At 41.5% G+C, this 18,437-nt stretch overlaps 1 protein-coding gene across 6 annotated transcripts in view; it reads left to right on the top strand.

Moving 5' to 3' along the window:
* The window catches only part of svopl (SVOP-like), a 54,752-nt gene that overhangs the window by 14,739 nt on the left and 21,576 nt on the right, over positions 1–18,437 (top strand). For 5 of the 6 annotated variants that reach the window (XM_051931787.1, XM_051934847.1, XM_051928695.1 and 2 more), the window contains exons 3-4: positions 13,951–14,042; positions 14,698–14,796. In XM_051931787.1, the coding sequence (XP_051787747.1) occupies positions 13,951–14,042; positions 14,698–14,796 (191 nt within the window). The remainder of the gene's footprint in view (positions 1–13,950; positions 14,043–14,697; positions 14,797–18,437) is intronic. The other variant, XM_051922218.1, reaches the window with a different exon arrangement.

Below are 18,437 nucleotides of genomic sequence, written 5' to 3'. Positions count from 1 at the left end.
GAGTACTGTTTAAAAAGTTATTTGCTGCTTATCCTGGGTTCCACAAAGGGGTCTTGATTTTTAGATGGCAGTCTCCAGTATTCATCTAGGTTCTAATTATTTGACATCCATGTAAATGGAAATTTTGGTGATGGGGTCAAAATTCACTGATGTTCAAAACATTGAGAAAAGTGTATTTTAGCATGGTGTTTGTGTGTGCATGTTTGTGGAAATTAGTGTACAACAATAACTTCTGACAAAAATTACCTTCCTTTTCAAACATTGTGTTTGGCTTGACATAGGCTTATGATTTTGTTCTAATACTTAATTCTGTATACTTTCTGTGGACTTGTATACAGTCCACTATCTAAATCAAGTGGACTGTATGGTAAACTGGTGCAATAAAAACTCTCTCACTCTGAATGTAAAAAAGACCAAAGAAATGATATTTGATTTTAAGAGACAGAAATCTGTATGTTCACCTATTGTTATGGGAGAGGAGGTAGAAATAGTGAAAGAATATAAATACTTAGGAACTTACCTAGATAACAATCTTAACTGGAATACAAATACAAAAAAATTATTTTCTAAATGCAACCAGCACTTATTTCTCCTTCATAACCTCAAACTATTTAAAGTAGACAAGGACCTCATGTTGTCCTTCTATCGCAGTATGATCCAGTCTGTGATCACATTCAGTTTCATTGCCTCGTTTAATAGTCTGACAAACCAAAACTCAAAAAAGCTCCAGCAGATTACGAAGTATGCAGCTAAAGTTATTGGGGCTGATGTAGATGATTTGACTAGTGTGTGTCAGAGGGCAATGCTAAAGAAACTGGAAATCATCTCAACTGATGACAGACATCCATTACATGTAGAACTAAACTTCAGTAAATCAGGAAGGATAGTTGCTTTGAAAACCCACACAAATAGCTCCAGAAACTCCTTTCTTCCTAGTGCCATACGACTTTTCAATATGAAATATCGGAGATAATGTTTAAGGTTTTGATATATATCCTGTAACCTTTTTTTTTTTGGTGTAAATATGTTTTTTATCTAACTGCCTTACCTTAACCTTTCTTATTTCTATTTGTCTGTTTTATTTCATTCTGTCTGTTACCTGTTATTAGATGCGACTGAGAAGGCAAATTTCATGTTTTCTTGTGTAAACATGACTAAATAAAGAAACCTAAACCTATACTTCAAAAATGGTTTGACCACTAGCTTCCCAGCTAAAATTTCGTTGCCCAAAGACCCTAGTTTTCCTGACATACATAAAGAAATTTTGTATGTCCTTATCACCTCACCAATTGCCCTGGAGATAAGTGCATTTGTTTTGCAAACGTGTCAATTAGAAGCATGCAGCATGCACTCTGCCCCCTCCAATTCAGCCAGCCAAAGCCATCACCAACCAGAACTTTGACTTTCAACTCACGTCTGTCTGCAAGGTTTTATCTAGCAATTAGTTGTAAGGAATTATAAAGGTAATGATAAATCGTTATTTGAAATATATACATTTTATGTGTGTTCCGTGTCTACAATGATCTGTGTAAATGTAGGTTGACATAAGATATGTGAGGCAAGAAATGCTGAACATATAGCAAAAGCAGAAAACTTTTTCATATTGTATAGTACTAACAACATTATGCTGACATGAAGTTTAGAGTATGTGTGAAGACTGAAGTCCATATATCAAATTAAACACTTTCACAAAAGGTATAACAAAGCAAGTGTGCTTTTATTCAAGAATAAAACTGAAGAAAAAGAAATTGTTCAGATAACATGCTGTGAATGTGAAGAAACTGAAGTCCAAATATTAGTCGGTACAAAATAAAAATGTTTTCATGCATGTGTGAGTTTGCAGGTTTTATTTTCATCTGGTTATTTCTGATAGGCATGCAGGTGTCACAGTGAAAACGCTGCTGTTTCACAGATCTGCACAGGTGGTGCAGACGTAGAGCTGCTGCTTCGCAGTAAGGAGGTCCTTGGTTCAAATCCTGGGTCCTCACTCTGAGTTATGAGCAATTATTATTATTATTATTATTATTGTTACTATTATATAATAAAAAACACATATTTGATTTGCATCTGTAACAGTCTTTGTAAATTATTGGTACTTGTAAAAGTATACAAACACAGATGATTAATTTCTTCTTGGTATATTTTTGAACAAACAGACGCCACTTGAATGACACATGCACACACACACACATCCATGCATGAAAATTGGCTGGTGATGGTTTCAGCTGGCTGAATGGGGGATGGGTGAGTGCAGGCTGCGTGCCACAAATGACATTTTTGCAAAACAAAAGCACTTACTGGTGGGTAATTGACGCAGCGATAAGGAGCTATGAGATTCCTCGTGTATGTTAGGAAAATTAAGACGGTCAGGGGCAATGAAAATTTTGTAGTCTTTAGGGATTGTATGTGTTAATTTAACTGCTCCTTTTAGTTTTGGGACCAGGCCCATTCATTTATAAAATTTTAGCATAAATAATTTTTTGAGATACGTTTATATATTTTTTTAATATAAATGTATGCATAGACAGAGGCACACGCAAGCATGCACATGCATGCATACACATGCACTCACAATCTCAAAGAAATTGCTAAGTTAAGACAGATGACAACTTGAGACAATTGAGGGAGAGAGAAGGACTTTTAGAATAGCAAAAGCTAGCAAAGTGTAGTCTTGAATGAGTGTGATAGGATCAAGAATAGAAGGAAGAGGTAATTTGTAAAGCTGTTGAATGAAGAAAATCCAAGGGTAGTATTTGGAAATGGAGCCCCAAATGAATAGTACCAAGAATAAGGAGGAAGGAAGTAAAGGAGGCACTAAAAAGAATGAACATTTGAAATTCAAGACAAAATATCAGCAGAAGTGTAGAAGAGTTTAGGAAAAGAGTAGATGTGTTGTGGGATATAATGCAGAAGATATGTGAACGAGAGGTGTGGAGGAACAGTGTGATGGTGCCCATTTATTAGGAGAAGGGCAATATTCAGGATTGTGGAAACTATAGACGTATAAAGCTGATGTTGCACAATGAAAATGTGAGAAATGTTTGTGTTTCATTTCAACTGTTCATTTTACTCAACATTTATCTGTTTACATAATTAACTTTTATATACTTGATTCATGTATATTATTTGTACAGTACTATAATTTGTATTATACTATAAAATGATGATTTCCTGTAGTATCAAGAAGTAAACTTCATATGGAAGTACTGTATGAACAATTCCGTAATGTTTTTTATTACTTTTCAAAGTATCTGTATAGTGATCTTTTAAAGTCTTATGCTTTTGGTAATTACTATATTCTCTACTAGCTTTGATACCAGCTTTGCCTGGGAAATTTCTTTGTCAATGGGCCTCAGTTATAGTGCCATTAGTTTATCGGATATACAGGTAAAATTGTGATCTGTGTAAGATTGTTTGTCCGTTGCTGGAGCAGGGCAACAGCAGACTCACCGCGGTGCAGTGAGGTGAGGTGCAATTGAATCATAAAAGATCATGGTCATGCTATAAGTCCCTGTCTTACACCCCAAAACACGAGGCTGAGTCTCAGTACTTTATCAAAATCAGCTTTATTCAGCTTGAAACAGGAACAGCACGGTTATTTATTGTAGTGGGATCTGCCCCTCTCCTATACACAAACAGAGCAGTCAGGCAGGGTCGTGGCCAGGTTAGTGGCCAAGTAATACTGTTCCCTGTATTTACAATGTTCCTTGCATCACCCATCGAGTTTGCTTTGGTGGAGAGATGCAGCAGAGCTGTGAGCCCACTGTTACCCCAGCAACAGATAAACAGTCTTCCACAGACACGGTGATCGCACTTCGGGACGCTCTACGGCGTGTTGTCCAGTTGGGGGAGGTCCCAAGAGAGTTTAGAAACCTCACATTTTCTTGAATGAGTGCCGCATTAATAGGAATGTTTCTTGATTGAGCATCACTGAACCACATAAAAACGGCTTTTTCAACGTATTCAAATGCAGCAGTTCGCATTCGTTTGCAACCCGAGATTTTTTTTTTTTTGGCTCGGTCTTTTAAGAAAGTTGACAGTGTCGATGGCAAAATTCCGAATTCACTGGCAGCATCTTTTTTCTTTTTGCCACAATCGAGAGCTGCAAAACTTTAAAGTTTTTTTTTTTCTAATATGAACTGTTATCGTTTTTTTGTGTCTGCCATTTCTATAGGAGGGTGACAATGAGTTACTATAAATTCCAATGGATGTTTTTCAGATGTTGACAAGCAATAAGCAAAAGATATCACTGAAAACCACTGAAAACATAAACAGCAAAAAAACAGTACAAACAAAGTTTGAAGAAAGAAATTTTTTTTTTCAATGTTTCTGTTTGGGGATCGTTGTGCACAACTGAGCTGCGACCACAGAACTAACTACTCTGTGGATGATTCATTCAAGCATTTCAAGGTCTTTAGGGTACTTCATTGTAATGAAAGTATCTGCTGAATGTACTTCGTAGTAACGAAATTTCTATAGACTCGTGTCATATGGGGAAACTGTCGGGACCATAAAAATACTTCGTTCATCCATCCATCATCCAACTCACTATATCCTAATTACAGGGTCACGGGGGTCTGCTGGAGCCAATCCCAGCCAACACAGGGTGCAAGGCAGGAAACAAACCCCGGGCAGTGCGCCTGCCCACCACAGGGCGCGCGCGCACACACACACACACACACACACACACCAAGCAAACACTAGGGACCGTTATCTGTATTTGAAGTACTGTGTAACTAAGTAATTTTTTTGTCTATAGTATATTTTTTATATATGGCGCTAAAATTGTTAGTTCATTTGAGCTGCTTACTGTTCAGCATGCTACAAGCAACTTCCCAAGAGTGAAACATTTTTGACATTGATCAATTCCTACTTTTCCTTGTTGATGTTGGTATGACAGAGATTGCAGCAGAACTCCATATTAAAGTACATCACCAATAGTGGTATTCAGTAATGCTACAGAGATTATATAAAGTTAATTCATTTAAGGCTAAAAACTCCTAAAACTCCTCACTCTCCAAAAGTGACAAAGCCCAAAATGAGTACTGCCTCTGCGTCAGTGGATTTGAATCTACCAACAAAAAAGAAATTACTAATAATTTTTTTTTCCCAGAGGAGGGGTTGAGAGCATGTACTGATGGCACATTGCTACACCCACCACACAACAAACCAGCAAAATTGAGATCCGAGTGCAGCGGGCGACACCTCAGCACCACACTGGAGCTGGTTTGCCAACCCCCCAAAATTAACCTGTAAAATGGATGACCAGCTTGTAGGGCTGGATACAGATTAATGTCATATCTTGGACAAAGCAATTGCATGATAAGGGCCTTGCTCAAGGGTCCAATGGAGTTGAGTCACTTCTGGCATTTACAGGATTCGAATGCCAGATTCTTAAAAAAAAAAAAATCAGATCATATTGGAAAAAAAACATTAAAACATATATAAAACATTGAGTTTTATGCTGTTCAACTGAGGTTTGACTAATTCGATTAATTGGTGTTTTTTTTTATTTTTTTTAAAACTTTATTGGTATTATGAACTTAATGACGATGTGCAGGTGAACAGCAGTGTTAGCTTTTTCAAAAACGAAAGGCTATGCAGTGATAAAACAAAAAATGTAGTGTAATCGGTTTATATCATATTTATTTTTGCATATGGTGCACACAATAAAATGAAGTGCATGTATGCCCAGTGCATCATGCCACCACTGTCCGGTCAGGAGCCGCTAAGATTCACACTGCCAAAGATGACGGTGATTTATTTATTTTAATAGCAGAGATCCCAGGAACGTCCCCAGCCTTGGATCGACCCACACACACTCACCACAGAGACAATAAAGCACACTGGGAATAGCAAACAATTATAAATATAATGACACGAAATGAGTAATGAAAACAGTAATACCACCACTGACCCCTTCGGCGATATTACACATAAACAAAATAAACACAAACACCACACAGCAAAGTCCATATATACGAAACAGGTTGAAAGACAAATAGTGACCAAGTTAAGTCCAGCGATCTGTATGTTGAAATGGAGAGGGGAAAATACAGTCCTACCGGTAGTTACTGATGAGGTTGATGGTTGATTCGGGAGCGCTCCACTCTTCCGGAAAACCCAATAATCCAACACAGCTCTCAGTGCACAGGTAGACAGACAATCCAGACCCCAACAAACGAATACAGTCCAAGACAAAATGATCAGAGTTCAAATAACAGCAGGAGAGACGACAAATAACCGCAACAAACAAAACAAACCAAACTTTTTCTTTCTCTTTGCCCTCTGGCCTCCTTTTAACTGCCTGTGGCTACCTTTGACCCCAGCAGCCCCAGCAGGGACTGCTGGGAGATGCAGTTCTTAAGTAGCATTGCTACAATCCCCACCCCCAGGCCGTGGTGTACGGCCGAACCAAGGCTTGAGATTGGAGATGTTTACAGTGTCTATTTTCTTAGCCCCTGGCAATCCCCACTCTACTGCGTAGATCACTGGTCCCTTCTTTTGGACAACCGTAGCCGGGCCGAACCACTTAGGAGCCAGTTTAGCAGTAAATTTCTCAGAGGCTTTGGAGAGGGGATGAGTCCTGATCCAGACTTTCTCCCCAACCGAGAATTGCACAAGCTTATGTCTCTGGTTGTACGATTGAGATTGTCTGGACTGGGACCTCACCATCCTCTCCTTTACCTGTTGTGTGATTTGTTGAATACATTGCAAGTGATTGTGTAGTGATGTGTCTGGTTTAGGTGGGTTGAGCTCAATAATCCTTTCCAGAGGACCGTTTATCTGTCTGCCTAAAGCTAACAATGCAGGGGTTTCACCTGTAACCTCGTGCACCGCCGTGTTCAATGCGAACAGCAGCTCAGGCAGCCACTTTGTCCAATCCTGATGGTGGTCTCCGACGAAGGATGCTATCCTGGTCTTCAGGGTCCGATTCACCCGCTCAGTGCGATTTGATTGGGGATGGTATGCTGTAGTTTTCAGGTGAACCACCCCCCATTGTTTCCACAACTCTTCGGCCTCTGAGCCGGTAAATTGCGGACCCCGATCTGTGATGATGTTCTTCGGCACCCCCCCATCGGGTAAATATCTCATCCTTCAGGGTGGAACATATCTTCTTGGCGGTGGCATTAGCCAAAGGGAATAGCTCCACCCAGCGAGTAAAATAGTCCACAAGCACCATCAGGTAGGTCTTCTGGTCCTTGCTAGTAGGAAATGGTCCCATTAGGTCCACGCCTAGGCTTTCCCCCGGGGTAGTGACGGTTACTGGCTGAAGCTGTCCCGAGGGGAGACCAGGTGGGGTTTTGTATTGCTGACAGGTGGTACAAGTCTGGACATGGGACCAGACGTCTTTGCGTACAGTCGGCCTCCATGCCACCTCCAAGATTTTAAACAGTGTCTTAGTATGTCCAAGGTGACCACCGATCGGGCTATCATGATAATACTGTAGGAACTGGGGCACATATGTCTCGGGCACTACCAACTGATAATGGTAACCCCGATCTTTTGTTGGAACGCAGCGATAGAGTGCCCCTTGAAGTTCCCTATAATGTATGCGGTCAGGCCTCCCCCCCGAGCCCTCTCTCAACCCCTGACATACAGGAGTGGCTGCTTGAGATTGAACGATTTCCTGCATGTTCAGGGGAAGATCAGGCCAAGGGTTAGAGACCGATACCGCACATACCACTGGCGCGGGCTCGTGAACCCGTGATAAGGCATCGGGCACAACGTTAGCACAACCCTTCCGATAGCACACCCTGAACGTGAACTGTTGGAGGCGCAATACCCACCTTGTTAGCCTAGACGTGGTCTTCGGGCAATTGAATGCCCAGGTCAGAGCCCTATGGTCAGTGTAGACTTCAAACGATGTTCCCTCCAGGAAGTGCCGCCACTTTTCCACGGCCCACACGACAGCGAGGCATTCCTTCTCGGTGGTGGAATAATTATACTCGGCGCCCTTTAGTGACCATGAAGCATAGGCCACCACTCTTTCCTCTCCTTGGCAAGTTTGGGATAGAACGGCGCCGAGCCCGAGGTCACTTGCGTCAGTGTGGACCTGAAAGGTTAATGAAGGATCAGGCTGTGCCAGGACTGGTGGCGATATCAGGGCCTGTTTGAGTCTTTCAAAAGAGTCCTGGCATGTTGGTGACCACTCCCAGGGGGATCCCTTGCTCAGCAACTGGAACAAAGGGGCAGCGATGTCGGCAAACCCATGCACAAATTTGTGGAACCACCCAGCCATCCCCAGGAAGCGCTGGAGACTTTTTACCTCCTGGGGCGCTGGGTAGTCCAAGATGGACTTAATTTTCTTCGGGTTCACTCGGACCCCGTCTGCTGACACCACATGGCCAAGGAAGTTCAGATGGTCTTGCTGAAATCTAGACTTCTTGATGTTGAGGGTGAGATGAGCCTTATGCAGTTTCTGGAAGATGTGGTCGAGGTCCTTAAGATGTTGTTGGACAGATGGGGAGAATACAATGATGTCATCAATATAAACAAAACAGGTCTTCCCAATGAGTCCCCGGAGTACCTGCTCCATTAGCCATTGGAATGACGCCCCAGCGTTTTTCAGTCCAAAGGGCATCACCCGAAACTGGAACAACCCCTCCGGGGTGATGACGGCCGTCTTTTCCATGCTACTCTTCCCCATCCTCACCTGCCAATACCCTGACTTCAAATCAAGGGAGCTGAACACTGCTGCCCCATGCAAAGACTCCAAGATGTCATGAATGAGTGGCATGGGGTAAGCGTCATCCAAGGTCTTCTTGTTCAGCTCCCGATAGTCCACACAGAATCGGTAGGTCCCGTCGGCCTTCTGAACGAGCACCGTGGGGCTAGCCCATGGCGAGGTGGAAGGCTCGATGACCCCCTCTGCCAACATCTGGTCAACCCACTCCTTGATTATTCCTCTTTTCAGAGGCGACACTCTGTAGGCTCTGTGCCGAACAGGGACGGGGTCGACTGTGTGAATGTGATGACTCACCACCTCAGTCCGACCCAATTTGTCCGTCCACACCGAGTGCCACCTCCTAAGCAGTGGCTGAACGAGCTCCGGCTTTTCAAGAATAGCCTTCTCTACTGGGCTGGGCTCATCCACCAACTGCGCGAGATAATAACACAAGTTAGGCCAAACCAGATTGCTTTGAGCCTTCGTCCCAAACCGATGGACTTCACCCCCCGGCAACTCATACTCCAGCCGCGACAGATGGATAGTCAGACCTACCGACACAAGAGAGTCCATTTCCAGCAATAAGGGCATTGACAGGTGGTCATCTTCCAGGATGTAAACCTCTGTCTCCCAGTGTGTCTCATGTAAGCAGATCCTCATAGGAACCCTGCCCCTGGCCCCGTGCGCCCTTCCATCCGCAAGAAAGAATTTTACTTTTGCACTTCCCCTTAACTGCTCATGAGGCACTTTAAGCTTTTCCCACAAGCTGTATTTCATAAGGGTATAAGTGCTCCCTGTATCTACGACTGCCTCTCCAGTGACACCTCGCACTTGTACGGGCAGCACTAAGAGGGGCAAGGTGGCTTGCACCAGGGTGAGATCGGCACGGGGATCCACTGGGGCTTTTCCTCGTGGTTTGGGACAGGGGACATCCCGAGACGTGGGACCCTTTCGAGACCAACTAATCCCGATAGCCGCCCAGTCCTTTTCCACTCGGGACCCCACCTTCACCAACTCATCAACCGACTTCACGACCCCCCTCAGAGTAGCCGCCACCCGAGGGACACAAGCGTCAAGGACACGTCGCAATATCTCTTCCTCACGCATGTCAGATCGCCACTTAAGGCACAACGCACGGAACTCAAAGACAAAGTCCCTGAGACTCTGCAATGGCTTTTGTACAAAGGTCCGGAGCTTTTCTTCCAACAGCACCTGGTATTCATCTGAGAGGAATGCTTTCAGGAAGGCAGCGCGAAACTCCGCCCAGGTGTTTCACTTGTGCCACTCAGCAAACCACCAAGAGCGCGCCGGCCCGCTGAGAGCCGTGTTCAGGAATCCCCGCAGCTCGGCTCCACTCAGAGGATGCAGTTCCATGAACAAGTCGACCTCCTCCACAAAGTCGACAATGCCTGTGGGTGCACACTGAGGGGCCAGCTTAGGGAACTCCATCCGCGGCATCGCAACGGACAAGGACGACTGTCCCCAGTTGATCCCCACTCCCGCTAAAGGAGTCGACTGCCCCAGTGGCTGCGTGACAGCACGCCAGCTATCCTGCACCTGCCTCCTGATCTCCTCCCTCATATTGGCTTCCAGGCGCTGCACACACTTCGAGAAGGACTGCTCCAGACGCTGCACCCTCACAACCGCCTCACTGGAAACTCAATGAGATCATGAATGGTTTCATCATGGTTGAGAAAACTGCCGGCGATGTGATCCACCCGCGTCTCTAGCTGTTCTAGGCGCAACGTCAGGTCATGCAGAAGCCGTCCCTCATCTGTCTCGGGCTGCTCCGGACTGGAGACACACAGGGAATCCAGCAGGCTCAACTCTTCCTCAGGGGCTCTGACCGTAACGTGACGTGGCCTAGGCTGCGGACGTACGTCCACCAGCGGTCCACTCAGCTCAAGCTCCTCGCCCTGCACTGTGCTTACAACAGACATGCTTCTGTCGGATGTGTATGTAAAGTCGGTCAGAAGGGAACGTAATTAACCTGGCTCCTACCCGGCTCGCCAAAATCTGTAGCGGTCAGGAGCCGCTAAGATTCACACCGCCAAAGATGACGGTGATTTATTTATTTTAATAGCAGAGATCCCAGGAACGTCCCCAGCCTTGGATCGACCCACACACACTCACCACAGAGACAATAAAGCACACTGGGAATGGCAAACAATTATAAATATAATGACACGAAATGAGTAATGAAAACAGTAATACCACCCCTGACCCCTTCGGCGATATTACACATAAACAAAATAAACACAAACACCACACAGCAAAGTCCATATATACGAAACAGGTTGAAAGACGAATAGTGACCAAGTTAAGTCCAGCGATCTGTATGTTGAAATGGAGAGGGGAAAATACAGTCCTACCGGTAGTTACTGATGAGGTTGATGGTTGATGGTTGATTCGGGAGCACTCCACTCTTCCGGAAAACCCAATAATCCAACACAGCTCTCAGTGCACAGGTAGACAGACAATCCAGACCCCAACAAACGAATACAGTCCAAGACAAAATGATCAGAATTCAAATAACAGCAGGAGAGACGACAAATAACCGCAACAAACAAAACAAACCAAACTTTTTCTTTCTCTTTGCCCTCTGGCCTCCTTTTAACTGCCTGTGGCTACCTTTGACCCCAGCAGCCCCAGCAGGGACTGCTGGGAGATGCAGTTCTTAAGTAGCACTGCTACAAGTCTCACTCAAATATTATTATTTCAACTACATTACAATAGGTAATGATAAGCAAAAAAGCAGTCACCTTAAGAATACATGCAGGTTTTCAGTAGTGAAACTTTCTAAAAACAGGTATCTGGGTTTGGAAGTTTTTTTTTTTTTGTTTTTTGTAGAAAGAAAGGAAGACTGCACCTTAAGTGTTTGGCAGCACTGCATACAAAGGTTTTGGCAACACCTTTCTCATAAAAGGGCCCAGATAAAAATAAAGTGAATTAGTAAATGCAACATGTCTGAAAATAACCCAAGATGAGACAAAAACCACAGACTAAAAGTTAATGCTGTAATTCAGCTAGAAAATTAAATGGAGGTGGTTGAGAAACAAAATGCAGCAGTTAGCTACCTTTGACTTGCTGCTTTTGTTGATGCACTTAATTAGACTTTCTGAGTGCTGATAAAATCGTCTGTAGCAGCACGCTAGCTGAAGAGAATTGCAGTCCCCACAACAACATTTGCCACAAGGTTGTAGATAAGATGAAATGGGCTAGTGCATATACCGTATTAAATACCCTTTTTAACTGGATCAAGTTGTGTGAAATTGACTATGTTCATAGCATCAGTACCAGACAATCAGTTGAGCTTTATTGCGTGCTTTCTAAACAGGTTGAGCTTTGTCAAACTTTATTCCTTTCACTTCACTTGTGCAGGTGGCCTTTGTTAGGAGAAAATCCCATCCCTGGTCCACTTCAGCAATATAACAATCCTTTGTTAGACAAAGCCTTTATAGTGTATGAATATATAGCTGATAACATAGAAATTGGTTCATATATATTGTTTTTCAATCCTATTTTTTATAAAAATTGACCGATTTGTATGAATGATTACAATAAAATTAATAAAATTAAAAAAAAAAAAAAAGAACTTGGTTCATATATGAAGCATTAGAACATATTGTACTAGGTTACACAGAAAGATAAATCATGCTTAATGTCAAGCTGGGCAACCTTGAGGGACTACATGCTAGAATGAGGTTATCCTACATAGAGTAGTTTAACAAAAAGCAATATAACTAAACTTAATAGATTAAAAATGGTACATAAATGATTTTCGCTACACTTTTTCATTTTCAGCCAGCACTCCCCATTTCTCCATAAGATTGTTGTCAGCCATGTGGTGATAAAGGGATATGTTAATGTTCCACTCATTATTACCAAGTTTGAAAAAATAAAAAATATGAGTTGGCTAATTTAATTTTGTGTATTATGTCACCAAATTTCAGTGAAATCCGTGAAAACATTTTTGAGATTTTTGGGGTATTTAGATTTTCTAATGGGGGGGTGGGGCTATCCCTAAATATTGAAATATCGAAATGTATTTTCTTTATGGATAACTAGTGCACTAGATCTACAATCCTACTACATTTCAGTTTGTATTTGACTGAATGGAAAATAGTGTGTTTGTTTATGAGTGAGTGAATCAAATTTGCTATATATATCAGTATATACACTCTCACTGGCCACTTTATTAGGCATACTTTGCTAGTACCAGGATGCACCCCTGTTTGATTTAGATCTGCATAGACATAACAAGGTGCTGGAAACGTTCTTCAGAGATTTTGGTCCGTATTGACATGATATCACCATGCATTTGCTTTAGAATTGTCGGCTACACATCTATGATGTGAATTTCCCATTCTGTAACATCCCAAAGGTGCTCTATTGGATTGAGAATTGATGACCGTGGAAGCCATTTGAGTATAATGAACTCATTGTCATTGTCAAGAAACCAGTTTGAGATGATCTGAGCTTTGTGACATGGTGCGTTATCCTCCTTGAAGTAACCAACAGAAGATGGGTACACTGCGGTCATAAAGGCATGGGTGCGGTCAACAACAATACTCAAGTAGTCTGTGGCATTTAAACAATGCTCAGTTGATACTAAGGGGCCCAAAATGCTCCTACACCATCACCACCAGCCTGAACCATTGATACAAAGGATGGATCCATACTTACATGTTGTTGATGCCAAATTCTGACCCAATCATTGGAATGTCACAGCCGAAATCAAGACTCCTTAGACCAGGCAACATTTTTAAAATCTTCTCTTGTCCAATTTTGGTGAACCAGTGTGAACTATAGCCTCACTTGCCTGTTCTTAGATGACATGAGTGGCATCTAGTGTGGTCTCTGTAGCCCATCTGCTACAATGGATGGAGATTCATGGACTTCCAGAAAGAAAGTGAACATCTATTGAAAATGTATCTCATCCAAGCTGAGGCTAGGGATCTGCACTGGCAATCGAGAGTTTGCCGGTCTGAATCCCGTAAATGCCAAAAGGGACTCTGCTCTGTTGGGCCCTTGAGCAAGGCCCTTAACCTGCAATTGCTGAGCGCTTTGAGTAGTGAGAAAAGCGCTATATAAATGCAAAGAATTATTATTATAAGCTGAATACATGTACATATGTAATTTTATGTTTTTGTAATAATTCAGTGACATACCATAGTAAATCTTGATTTAAAGAAGGCCAACATTGGTGTCCCTTCTGAAAATGATGGCTTATTTTTCTGTTATTGTTTTTGTTTCAATTTTTTTTTTTAATCTTTTTTCAGAAGATAAAACTTATACCATAGAAGAAGCTGTGGAAACAATTGGATTTGGTCGATTTCACATTCTGCTTTTTCTTATTATGGGAAGTACAAGTGTAAGTATGTACTTATGTAGGTGATTAACATGGCATAAACCAATAATGATTTAAAGAAATGTTGATTATTGCTGTCTGTCAGTTTGGTAAAAGAAATAACAAGGATTGAATGTGATCAAATCAATAAATTTAAATGTGGATTTGTGTGAAAAATATAGAGAAGTTAGTGGATTTTGAACTATTTCAGCATTGGGCAAGATATATTTTGGATATACTAATAAATAGTTATTAAGAAGGATATGAAATCTCTAGGGCCTGATAAATTGTATATCTGATATTTATTGCCAGGATATATATTTCTTTTTTTACTAAGGTACTATGGATTTAGTAATAATGTGGAGAGCAGAACTCAAGGTTTGAAAGCAATAAGTGTGAAATGTAGTATACAGAGTCGTTATTGATGATGTATTATTTGTTTACTGAAAATGGTTATTTTAAACATTAAAATTCAAAATACCAGCAGTAGTATTGTGACATGCTTTACATTTAAAAGGGGATTATAATTTCTGTTTTATGAAAGGTATATAGAGTGCCCAGGCTGCTTGAGCAATAGAAAAGTTAGACTTTCGTAGCTTACAACAGACGGGCAGATTAGGTTCTTTATTTTTATTATGAATTAAGAACTAAATTAACTGTACTTTGTGATTTATTTCAGATAGTTGAAGCTACTGAGATAATGCTCCTGGCTGTTGTGTCCCCTGCCATTCGCTGCGAGTGGCGCTTGAGTGACTGGCAAGTTGCTCTGGTTACAACTGTAAGTTTAAAGGAAATAAGACCATTACCTGACTCCTGGGGGTAAAGGCTTTTACAGACACTACAGTAAGTGACAGCAGGGTTTTGTCACCACTACATTTTTAGTACTATGATTTAAACTTTTTTTTTCCCCCACACATTCTTTCAAAGAAAGTCACTCTCCTACTGGGGACATCAGGTTTCAAGACTACCAACCTCTTGTCAATTTTCTTTTGGATTATACTGTTACATTTGCAAAGACAAATGAAAATTGCCAAGTATGGGAACAAGGCATCATTTTTTTAAAACTGGACTCGTATCACAACACATTTTAAACATTTTTTTTTGGTATGAAAGGATTTTCTGGTTTAACGTTCTGACGAAATAAAAATGTCATTCTGGAGATTCTAGAGTCAAAAGGTATTCAGCAGAAAGAGTTTTGGTGGTAGTTTTTACGAACTTTTCAGATATTTTGCCAAACAATGTGCAATAAATGTAGTCAAGGGAAACAAGTCTAAAAAAGTTTCTGGCCTTACTTAACGTATATACATTTTATTTTATGTATTTATTTTATTATTATTATTTTTTTTAATTTTTATTGATTTTATTGAAATCACACAACATTCCATACAAATACATCAATTTTACAAGAATAAGAATGAAAACAAATCAACCCCCACTCCTGTGAAAGAGAGTATGGCCAGCAAAATAAAATTTAAACCAAGTAAAAATAAGCAAATAGAGTAATAAGTGAATATAGATAAATGGAGAAGACAAAAAAAGGGAGAGAATCTGCTTCCTCAGTGCTTTAAAAGGTTATTCTAAAATGTTATCCTGCCAGGTCTGGAAAAATTTCTGCACAGATCTTCTGTGAGAATTTTATTTTTTCCAACTTCAAATAATATATACAGTAACATCAACTACCCATTGACTTAAAAGGGGAGAGTTAGGATTCTTCCAGTTGAGCAAGATAAGTCTACATGCTAATAGTGTAGTAAAGGCAATTACAGTTTGTTTGTCCTTCTCCACTTTTAAACCCATTTGGAAGAACACCAAACACAGCTGTTAGTGGGTTAGGAGGGATTGTGACACCAAGGCTGTCTGAAAGGCACTTAAAAATCTTGGTCCAAAATGATGTTAGTTTGGTGCAGGCCCAGAACATGTGACCCAGTGAGGCTGGAACTTGATTGCAGCACTTGCAGGTTGGATCTTGCCCTGGCAACATTTTGGATAATTTTAAGCGAGACAGATGTGATCAATATATAATTTTTAATTGAATAATTGTATGCTTTGCACATATGGAGTGTGGACGAAAAAGGCACACTGGAAAGCAGACAGATAATATTTTCTCAATTCACTTTATTTATTCATTCGGAGTCGCAGTAAGTAGAGATTCAAAAGAGTATAACTTATTGCCGCAAAGCTCAATTGAACCCTGATCAAAAGCCAGGAGGGGTTTTTTATACTTCAGCATCTCATGATTAATAAGACAGAAAGAACATCCTTATCAAAACAGTAAAGTTAAACAATATGTCTGTTGAGCTAAGCATTATCTGTGTTTTGGAAGCTAAGCACAGGAGAGACGCCTTTGCATAAACTACATGTACAGTTCTGCAGCCTTGTGACCTTGTCCCTGAAACATTCACTCTGAGAAAGGGAAAAACAAGAAACAGCTTACATTTTATTCATCTGGACACTATTTCTCCTGAACCCTGGAATAACATATTTTTGTTAGTTCATAAGCCAAAGCGTCTCTCACTGGCAAGTTACAAAATAGTTATTATAAAGATTCTAATTTACTAAACACACAAAATACATGGTGCTGAGGAGAACATTCTTCTTCTACATTCCCCCCTTTTTGAACCAACAAAAATATGGGTGACACAGGAGTAACGCAGGAAAGAGTAGGAGAAGGGGAAGGAGTGGAAGGAAAGGAGGAAGAAATTGGAAGCATGCATTCTTCGTGTAACATATAAGCCTTGGCCACGGAGGCAGTGAAATACTGGGACACAATATATCTAATTAGGGGGACTATACAGCAGGCCACAAGCAACAGAATGATAAAAGCAACGGCCAGTGAAATAAAAACTGACCTGAGCCATCAGCCCCAGGGGCTAGAAATGCCAGAAGTGGTAGCTAATTTATTTGAAAGGGCAGTTAAACCTGGCAAAGCACGGGTAATTGATACATCGGGAGCCGTATGATTAGGGATGTAAGTGCAGCACGCATCACCAAACAGAGCACATACACCCCCCTTGTCAGCAAGGAGCATATCTAATGCTAATCGATTTTGCCAAGTCATAAGGGATGTTCTATCAAGCTGTTCATGTATCCCTTCAACAGCCTCTTTAGTAAAATTCAGGAAACGCTGTTGGTTGTAATATAAGTAATTAATCCAATCTACATTTTTATTTATTGTAACTTGGGGGGAAAATAGACTCAAATCCGGCAGCAACTTGATCTCGCGCTTGAAATTTATCAGGGACTCCACAAGGGACACCAATGGAATCAAAGTAAACGCCAGGGCCGTGAAGAGAGAATGTGGAGGGGTCAGCAGAGCGGGGTCGACGACATCGGCCAGAGCTGGACGACACGCGAGGAGAATTCAAAGGGAGGAGGTGGAATGGCATAACAAGTTGGGTTAATGTGCATGTGCCAGTCCAAACAGGGGGAAGAATATCAAGTAATTTTAATCTACTGCACATCCACCAAATATCAGCACGCGGAGTGGACTGTGTCAACAGGAAAAGTGATAATGTAGAATTAAATGAGGTGGAGTTAACCTGGAAAGTCTGGGAACAGAAGGAAGAAGGGATATGACCAACATTAGTACCTCGGAAGGGGAAACTATAATTACTAGAGAAGCAGGTATAATTGCCTTCATGAGACTGGAACATCGGGGGAGTCATTTGAGGAGTGGGGGGGGAAGAGGAGAGAAAGTGTAATGCAGTTAGAGTCTTTTGGTGTGGATGGAGAGGTAAAAGGGCAAGGAGACAAGGAAGACCAACAGGGTAAATATTAGAAAGAGGGAAAGGGATGGTAGCCAAATGTGGCCTGGCCATAGCACAGGCGTAGCAATCAGATTGATTTACTTGCTTAGCCGAATATAATACCCACTGTAACCAACGATTCTGATCGCCATAGCCAGTTTCAATTGAAAAAGTGGATGAGAGGGTGGAAATATTCATAATCTTAACAGAAGAAAAGTCTGAACCAGAAGTTGGGGAGACAGGTGTGTGTGCAGGAGAATGAGGTGTTAGTAACAGGATTGTCAATCTTAATCAGAAATCTCCCTAAAGGGTCTGTTCCAGATACATATGCCCCTAATATATAGGTTCCTGAGTCATGTAAAGAGGAGTTCTTCAAAATGATGATCAAGGGGTTACAATGGTTGTCAACACATTTATGAGAAGCATGTCCTTTTATGATAGAAAATCGATTTTTCAAACCGTATTTTTGGGCCTCAAAAGGTTGAGAACCCCAGTTCTCAGTTCCAGTGTTAGCAAAAACCCATTGCCAGTTGTCGCAGTTACTTCCCTAATAATACTTCGTAACAGTCATACACACGTATTTGTCAGACCAGGTCCACTGGGCTTGTCGACCAGTCCCACAGTTGATAATAGAGCAGAAATCAACCTGCACTGATGTGGTGATTCCTAACAG

The sequence above is a fragment of the Erpetoichthys calabaricus genome, chromosome 1 (assembly GCF_900747795.2).
Source record: "Erpetoichthys calabaricus chromosome 1, fErpCal1.3, whole genome shotgun sequence".
NCBI classification, from domain to species: domain Eukaryota; kingdom Metazoa; phylum Chordata; class Cladistia; order Polypteriformes; family Polypteridae; genus Erpetoichthys; species Erpetoichthys calabaricus.
This window is presented reverse-complemented; position numbering and strand designations above follow the sequence as displayed.